The sequence below is a fragment of the Apostichopus japonicus genome, chromosome 8 (assembly GCF_037975245.1).
Source record: "Apostichopus japonicus isolate 1M-3 chromosome 8, ASM3797524v1, whole genome shotgun sequence".
Lineage (NCBI taxonomy): Eukaryota > Metazoa > Echinodermata > Holothuroidea > Aspidochirotida > Stichopodidae > Apostichopus > Apostichopus japonicus.
Window position 1 is genome coordinate 36372497 of NC_092568.1, and position 9439 is coordinate 36381935.

General features: G+C 38.2%; 1 protein-coding gene across 2 annotated transcripts in view; it reads left to right on the forward strand.

Moving 5' to 3' along the window:
- The window catches only part of LOC139971884 (ubiquitin-ribosomal protein eS31 fusion protein), a 205163-nt gene extending 195829 nt beyond the window's left edge, over window positions 1-9334 (forward strand). Inside the window, exons 1-5 of one of the 2 annotated variants that reach the window (XM_071978696.1) lie at window positions 3272-3316; window positions 3425-3493; window positions 6669-6723; window positions 7728-7945; window positions 9098-9334. In XM_071978696.1, the coding sequence (XP_071834797.1) occupies window positions 3446-3493; window positions 6669-6723; window positions 7728-7945; window positions 9098-9247 (471 nt within the window). In that variant the 5' untranslated portion in view covers window positions 3272-3316; window positions 3425-3445 and the 3' untranslated portion in view covers window positions 9248-9334. Of the gene's footprint in view, window positions 1-3271; window positions 3317-3424; window positions 3494-6668; window positions 6724-7727; window positions 7946-9097 lie in introns of those variants that run through there. The other variant, XM_071978697.1, reaches the window with a different exon arrangement.
- The last annotated feature ends 105 nt before the right edge of the window (window positions 9335-9439 follow it).

The window sequence follows — 9439 nt, forward strand, 5'->3', positions numbered from 1 at the left end:
CTCCACCCTAAAGTACTACAAAGTGCTTACTGGCAGGTGATGGTTCCCAGTGTCAGCCACTATAGTATAACAATACTTGTTCATACTTTTGGGGGTATTTTGGAACAGAGATTAGTCGAACTTTTGGCTTTAAAGGTAGTCAGTATAGGCCCCAAATTCTAGCATGCTATAACAGCTAGAAGTTTTCAAAAAGTACTTTCCTGGAGGTCTTTACTATACAAACTGTTCTCAGAAATTTTTAAGGAACACACAAGATGACTAAATGTCCCAGTTAGGAATTTTCCTCAAAGTTTGTAATAAAAAAAAGTTTAAGAATATTGACCAAAGGTGACCATATTTGAATATCTAGCATAGTTAGCCAATAAAGTACACCTTTAAGAGGAACCCCACCTGGAATTAGTGATTTACTTGAAACACTCTCAATGCATATCTACTTTCTTTTAACCGGGCCTCTATATTGCACAAAACATTTTTCTCATTAACTTTTTCCTTGCAAGAATATAAAGAAATTACAAGAGACCTTTACATAGCCACAGGAACAGTGACACCAATTTATGTGTTCATTATGCTGTCCCCAATTCTCCATAGGCTTATGTATGCTGTGTCCACCACTTTCCATTTACCAGTTTCAGTATTAAACACTTCTAGGGTGGTACAGTGCCCTAAAATGGACAAAAACTAGACAGATAATATATGTGATTCAGTGACTAATGCATGTCCTTAATGGAAAACTGGGGAACACAGAATAGCAAATACGAAGGGAGAATTTATGGAGAACACTATACAAGATGAACATTGTTCATGATAACTTTATCTGGGGTGGTTAGGTGCAAAGTTAAGCACAAATGGATTACATACAAGTGAAAATGTCGGTTTTTTTTTCCAGTCATCTAATGGTGCTTATGAACACATTGGCTTTACAAGAGGTGCTCAAAATCATCCAATGTTAGCTCAGCCATGCCAACATGCTGTAATATTTGCATAGTTCAACAATTTGTTTCGCTGATGAGAAATGTATGCCCATGTGTGTAACAAAAATTTCTTTTGTTTAAACATATGGGCCTACACAGCATCCCGGTGGGAAACTTCCGGTCCACTAACTACAGACATTTCCATACACATGGCGTATGGTGGATAACCAGTTTGCTGAAAGCTGTTCTTCTCTATAATAGTTATCTGTTCCAGTAGTTCCAAAGTCTGAGATGGCAACATCCAAACATATTTTCTTTAAACAGTTTTTGTTGTTGTTTAATCTGAAGTTAGCTGCCGAGCTAACAACTCAGTTTGAGCCTTTCATTGGAACACCAGTGGATGGTCTATAATGAAGTCATGATAACTTTAAAATTACCCCTACTGTTCGCATTTGCTATGTAGAGTGATTGACACTAGAAAGCTAGATTACTGTATCACAAAGAAAATTCCTATGTAGACAATGTGAGGAAATTCAACGAGAGCTTTGCCATTGAAAAATCCTGTAATTCCTTTTGTTACAAGTCTCATGATGGTGCCGAATACTTGACCTTCTTTTTGGAAACTGTATGGCTGTATGATATCTGTTGATGGAATTGAACCATCTGCTGAATGACTTCTGCATCACCAGAACAGATTATATAATGGCCTAACAAGTTCCAAAAAGAAAAAAATCAATTTGGTCTATGTTTCTAGCACCTGGAACTTTAAAACTGAAGTCCAATTTTGGAGTTGAATGTCAAAGAACAAATCATACCTCAATACAATTGCCACACATACTGTAGGGAATGAAACTTTGGAGAACCATCAGCAGGGATATGAATGTATGAATATTATGAATCAGTCATGGATGTGGAGTAAGTCTCCACTATATGGAAAATACATTGCATTACACACAGCCCACCTATTTTGAGAAGACTTCATCAGGGGAAGAATAATCTTGTGCAACCTGTAAAAATGTTTTTTTTTGCAGACAATGTTATTAATGGCACAATCAATTTACAACGAATATCATAACATGTACAGGCCTATTGAAGTTCAATGAGTTTACACAGTTGGAGACCAATGCATTTCAATATCTCAATCAGACCTTTGTTTGTCTTCAAATCTATCATATTTCTGAAATATCATGGGGAAGTAGGAATAATATCTTCTTGTTTGAACAAATGTAGGACTGGAGAACAAACATTATATAGCCTAGACCAGGGTTGTCCAACCTACGGCCCGCGGGCCACAGTCCGACCGGCCTCAGGGCTGCGTCCAGCCCGCCAGAGATTATCTACGGTGCGAAATTTTAGTGAGTAGATATATTGATAATAATTTGAAGCTATATAATCATCATCCGAACCTTCTGCATCCAAAAAACTGCATACAGGTCAGTTTTTGTGACACTCTCTCAGTGGAGGGGGGGGGGGAGGGGCGGGCGGCTGAACTTTATTCATCCGTTTTATCAGGACGGAAAATAAATCAGTACCATCAGGGCCTGACTTTAGAATCCGTACCATATGAATGTGAAAGCTTACTTCGAATCGGCAGAATAACAACTGTATAATCAGTGCGCTCTGCTCGCAGTGCTCACATTTTGTTGCCTTGGGCTTCGGGCAAAAAATCGAGCGTAGGCTAGGGTCCATGTGGCCCCCTCCTTCATCATAATCATTCCATGTGGCCCTCCTCTGCAAAAGGTTGGACAACCCTGGCCTAGACCTACCTGCCTGGAAGATCCACATGAATCTTCAACACGTCCCTCATCATGAGTTTGGTTTTCAGATAAATAGGTACAGGTGCCATACGAGCTGTAAACGTTAGGCCTTTGCCTATTTAATTATTAGGGCCTAGCCTACTCCAGTCTCACGTCTCAGTGTGTAACTGACTCATATGGACGAATTGTCAATTTGTCAAGTAACGCAATAACGTTATTTTGTGAAAATCCGACCACTTTTACCTGCTAGTCCTCAGCACAGTCACCGGGCACACATGCATTGCGTTCATATCAAAAATAGGACCTGAAGCCTTCACGTACTTTGGTTGTTCAGCGTAATAAAGTGACTGTAACTAGTATAGGCCTTGGCTATTAGTACGTAATTCCATGTACACTACTGAAACCGGGATCGGCATAAGTTTACACAAGGGCGCAGACATGTTGTTTATCCAGGAAATGCCTGCGATTGGCTGAAACCCTAAATCTTTTCTGAGATCTATTTTGATTGGTGCTAACACTCTGTGACAACGTCGTAGTGATAGGACGTACATCGGGAGACGAACCTTTCTGTGAACGGCTGAACCAGAACTTCTACGTTGAATGTAACCCTTTCACCCTCTTTTACCATCCCGACTTGCCATGCGTGAAGTAAGTAATATAAAATTGCTAGAAATTGAATAAATTCATCATATCCCCCATACTAAATAAATGATTTTAAAATTGCTTTACATCTATCGTGTGTTTTCTTTCATTAAGGTGGGATAACAATCCTTCACGATGCAGATTTTTGTGAAAACTTTGACTGGGAAAACCATCACACTTGAGGTAAGGGGAATCGACATATCACGTTGTTGTAGACTGTAGCACACATACACATGTAGCCTAGCCCTAACGTTATGTCTGAATTGGGTGATAATGTATGTCGTAGGTTCACGTAGTGACGTACCCATACTTTTGTGCGGTAGGATGAACGCATAGACTAAAGGCTACATTCGAAAGTTAGCTCAGTTTATATATCAAATAATGGAACTTATGTTAATTTTGGTACAAGTTACAACTATAGAACACCCTGCAAAATTTGAAATGGCCTATCACAACTGCGATGCTACTACAGCTAATTCTAAACTAGGCCTATGTTAAATTGCAGAATACCCTCTTGAATCTCACAGATCATGACCAGAAGTCCCAATAGAAAACAATGTATTATCATTCTCAAAAAGCCCTGTGTGTGACTGTGAGTTGTGGGTATTTTGCAGTTGCCTTCCTTGGCCTGGGCTAGGCCTAAACCAGGATTGAGGGTCGATGGATTTAACTTTTAAGCCTAGGCCTATGCAATATTCTCTGTACATGCAGTCCACATGAAATTATTTATATAGTTTTGATCCCCCTCAGAGTCTGTAACCCCATCCCAGAACAGTGAACTTGAAGAATTTTAATAATCCCTTTAAAGGCTATATCGCAAACTAGGGTTGGCTGATATATCGAAAATTATTATTATCGCGATAATTTTTTTTCAAGACGATTTTTTTTGAGGATTGAACAAATGACGATAATTTTTTGTGAAAGAAATTAAAACTAAATGTGGAAAAAAATGCTATTATCCTTTCTCCGTTTTATGTGTGAATGTTATTCTAGCATTCCATGGTTAGAAGTTGAAAAGAAATGAAGTTTATCAACTTCATTTACTAACTTTTGTACTTCATATAAAACCCGTCCTTTACAACATGTTCGCTACGTGCACATATACACAATGAGAACGGTGTTAGTGACCCACCCTGTATAAACCCCACAGTACTACACGACAATGTGTTTGTATGTTCAAGACACAGAGCTGTATTATTACTCTGTTCTGACAGCTTTCAACAAGACTGCGGAGCGTGTTTGACCTCGTAGTTGGTCAGTATTAAAAGTCTTTACGTCACTATTGAATTCTAACGTGTACTACCAGTACAGGGAGTTGTTATTGAACAACCCCCTGGTACTATATACGCACTGAACAGCTGTACTGTATCGAGGGGGGAGGGGGAGTCAGTATGCCATATTGACTCCCCCTCGATACAGTACAGCTGTTCATTGTTCCCTCAAGGTGCAGGATTCCCTTCAACTGACTCAGTAATCCCGCAAAGAAAACATTTGTCTGCTGGAAATCCCCGCATCGTTTTCTTGCAATCGCGAAAAGTTTATACTCAATGCACAACGTATACCCTTGACTGTATAGAGAACAAAACTCTGAAAATCAGTAGAGAAATTACCAATTGTGTACGAAAAGTGCAAATTATACGAAAGATCGAGCAAAACACTTTCGAAAACTTGACGCGAAACTGGCATATCGTGCTAAATGCAACTAATGTCATGTAAACAAGGCTCTAGTACACCCATTTATGAATAAACCGTAAGACCACATCTGGTGTTAAGCGGGGGGAAAAGAAAGTGTTTTCTAGAAAAAGGGAAAAAATAATGTCCTTCCATAGATAAGTGTAAAGCAAATAGCCTAACCACTTCGTCGGTAAGGGATCTCACACGTAACAACAAAAACACAACTAATTGTATTTTGCGAAGTTGACGTTTTCTACAAGAACATGGAAACAATGTTTAGCATTTAGTTAATCATGCCAAGTGGCCTAAAACATGGGATTACAAGGTTTACTTTCATAAAGATGGCCATAGCTATTGGGGCCTTGATATCGTCCTATGTGTGTATGGTAAAGACTGTGCCTCGTGTATCATGGGGAATAGATTGTTTTGTTCATGTGGAGGAGTCAGTTGGCTTGAGGTGTGTTTTACTTACCTTAATGTTACGGGGATATTTACCTACTTTTCTTGAACGTCTAAGATAATATTTCACATAACTTTACCGATCCTTTACTGACTGACCTAATTAATTCTAGAGTGGAGCCAAAATAGTTAAAAAAACTCCATGATACGTTTTTTGGAAACGTGCCAAAAAATGTTAACAAACAGGTGTTAGACAGGGGATGTGCTCAGTTGTTTGGTAAGGTACCTGGGAAAATTCGCCTCACATGTAGCCTACCGTAGTATTTAAGTAGGGTTAAACACTGCAGTTGTAAACTGATGTACGTATAGTGCACGCTATTCATTGTTAGGCAGTCTAGAAACTGGGCTTTGCTGAAGGTAGTTTGTTTCAAAATATCAACAGTTTTGTAAGTTAAACTTTTGAAAGATCGTAAGACAGATTAAATCTCTATTCATTTTATCACATAATATAGTTACTCTAACTTGTCATTTTAAAATTTTCATCAGTTTCGTGACAATCTAAACTGAAAAAGTTGTCAGTATTTTGAATCCTCAACTGCGAATTTTTTATCGCCAGACACGCAAAAGTACTAAAATTTTCCGGGGTTATTTATTTATTTATTTTCAAGGGAACAGTTCATAACAAACTCAGATATTCTCTTTGAATGTCCCCTCCATATATCTCTCTTTCTCCGTCCACTCAAAGCTCGACATTTACGCTAATTCTGTTAGAGGAAAAAATTATCGTTACTATCGAAATATCGCGATAATTTTTGAACTATTTATCGTGACGTTAAAAAGCAAATATCGCCCAATCCTATCGCAAACATGCTTTCACCCCTGAATGGAAACTCAGCAGACTTAGTTATCGTTATGAATACTTCCACGTAACCTTTCATTCTCAAAATTTCATGCCTGATTCCAAATAAACCTCCACTCTTGAACGGGTCTCAGTGAACTTTGATATTAATATGAAAAATTCCACATGAGATTGCGTCGTTCTCAAAACAAAAGTACTGATGTAGATTGTTGCACTACTACAGTGCTAGTAAATAAGCCTAACCTTTGCTTCTGAAGTTTTAATGCTAGGGCTCCTATTTAGCCTAGCTGTGTATAGGCCATTCTTAATGTGGCTTTAGTTCAGCTAAATTTTGAAAGCAGTTGTGAAAAGCAAATGAATCATATTTTAACCTACCTTTATATGTGTATAACCATCTTTACTTTCCCTTTTATTTTCCACTCACAGGTTGAACCTAGTGACACAATCGAAAATGTAAAGTCAAAGATTCAAGATAAGGAAGGTAAAAACATTGTTAAAGCCAAACAAATTGCCTATAGTGTCTGCCAACATAATGGTTGGGTTCATTGTTTGGCATTCTCTATACCTCTGTCAAATATGTATCAGGTATCTTAAAATGCTTTGGTAAGACTAAGGTCTTTCATCTTTCGGATTGCCTAATGGGGTGAATAATCTCTTCTTCACTACATCCTCCCAACCACTCACCCAGTCATTTACATTTTCAAAGTTTGAGTATTCCCATTCTTTTTCACTTGAAATTGTAAGTTACATTTTCTTTGAAAGATAGTCTAGATGCCCTTTTGATAATCTCTGGCATCCTATCTTGACCCTTTTCAACTTTCTGGCTGCGGAGGAGGGGGGGGGCGGGAATTTTAGCAGATAATGACTGAGGTGGACCCTTTCATGGATACAATGATGATTATTACACTTAGGACACCGCTGACAGCCATGATTATAAAGTGTTTCTGAGTATCCAACTGAAATAACTTCCTTTTGAGATATATACTTATCTAGAAAAATGCATTATTTTCAAAAAACATATACGTCTTTTCAAAGTAAAGTTGTTGCTCACTGTAGATGTAGCACAGCCTGCCCCTAGCTTTTCTAGACATTCTTTCTGCTAAAAAGTGAAGCAGACTTTTGCCAAAGTTTTGAAGGGGAGAAAAATTTGATGATAGCCTGGCCCATAGCTATACCAATACTGGTCACATGCTTGACAAGTATCATTTTGAATAGTCAATCATCGACTTGATTATCTCAGGTAACAAAATGTTTAGCATGGAATCGTTCACCACTTTTCAATCAATATTTTCTTTTGGTGACCAGTGTTTGCTGATTTGAACAGCTGTTTTCCTATTTTGAGTGAAATTTGATTACATTGGTATGAGTTTTGGATCTAGGCTAGGAAAAGTTAACATAAAACACTTTAAATTAACCTGGGAGTCAATTAAACCATGAAAAAGCAATTCACTATAAATAGGCACAAATTGACCTTTTGTATTGCAGGGATTCCACCAGACCAACAGCGTCTTATCTTTGCGGGCAAACAACTTGAAGATGGAAGAACCCTCTCAGACTACAACATCCAGAAAGAGTCCACGCTCCATCTGGTCCTGCGACTCCGTGGTGGCGGTAAGAAACGTAAGAAGAAGAACTACACCACACCTAAGAAGACCAGTCACAAGAAGAAGAAGGTCAAGCTTGCAGTACTCAAGTTTTACAAGGTACAATTCGGTTGGTGAAATGGGATTAAGAATTACTTGAAAAGTAGCAGTTTTACTTGAACTTTGAGGAGTTGTCCCCTGGCTTGACATTTCATTGCCACGACACGTCACTTGAAGCAATATTCCGGTGGCTGGACTTCATTGCAGAAAAAAAAGAAAATTGGTTCCAGATTTTCATAAATTTGAGACATATCCTGCACTGTTGAAATGAATCGTGCCGAGCGAGTCCAATGAATAGCAACATGGCATACTAAAATGTTATCCGCGAGTCATATTTGCAGACTTATTTGTAGTAGTAGTAGTAGTAGTGGGAAAGAAAAAAAATTGGAGATATAATATTTAACTGTTTGAAATCGCAAAGTCTTGTTTTACTTCTTCGATATAAGCACTTATGTAAGGGCACTCTATGTACTATGACAGTAGTTCAGAGAAAGTAAGAGTATGGTAACCTGGAAGTTGTCTGTGCCCTTGAGCAAGTGATTTTTCCCATCAAGAGCCTAGCACGGATACAATGATGATTAATGCACTTAGGACACCACTGAAGTCTCTGATTATTAAGTCTTATCTGAGTATCCTTGTTGGCTCAAATCTGTTGGCAAACTTGTTGGCTCAATCCAGCAAGTATTTTAGCTTTCTCAAATGCAAGGTTTGTATTCAGCTAGCACTGTTTTGGTGATTGCGTATGCATCGTTCTGTACGCAGCTATCATCGCAGTGGTTCTTTAAAGGTCATCAGTGTTGGCCCAAACTTTTTAGCATGCTAAAAAATATTTAAAAATACTTTCCTTGAGCCTGGGATCCCCCAAAAATTAGTCACATAGATTGAGGATTATTGAAGTAGACAAATATGTGAATGTGGATAACATCCATGAGACTGGCTGTAAAATGGTCGTTGAAATGTCAGTGCAGCTGATCATCACCCAATTTCCTAGCATATTTGGGGGACAATACTGATAATCTTAAATCATCTTAAAAGTCACTTCTGAGCCAGATTTGTAGAACTGTTATATTGAAAGCATAACTCATGAGAGCAAGTGCTTCTTGTGATCAGTTTGAACCCTTTTGACCACTTGATGTTCTGGTTAGATTATTAAAAAGTGTTTTGAAGCTTTTTTTTAAGCTTTTTTTCGTTTTTTAATTTTGCTTTCAACAGGTGGATGAAAATGGCAAGATCACTCGACTCCGCAGGGAATGCCCAAGTGAGGAATGTGGTGCAGGAGTCTTCATGGCATCACACTTTGACAGACAATACTGTGGCAAGTGCTCTCTGACATACGTCTTCAACAAACCAGAAGACAAATAGATGATGATGATGATGATGATGATGAATTGAGAATCGTTTTGTTTAATTCCTCTATGGATGGAATAAAATTGAAAAAGTGAAAAGTTACTTTGATGCTTTCTGTCTTCATTTTGTTCAATTGTTAAATGGGTTTATTAACTTTATTTCATGAAGTATAACCAAGCATTGTGGAAGGGGAAAAGGGGGTTGTGG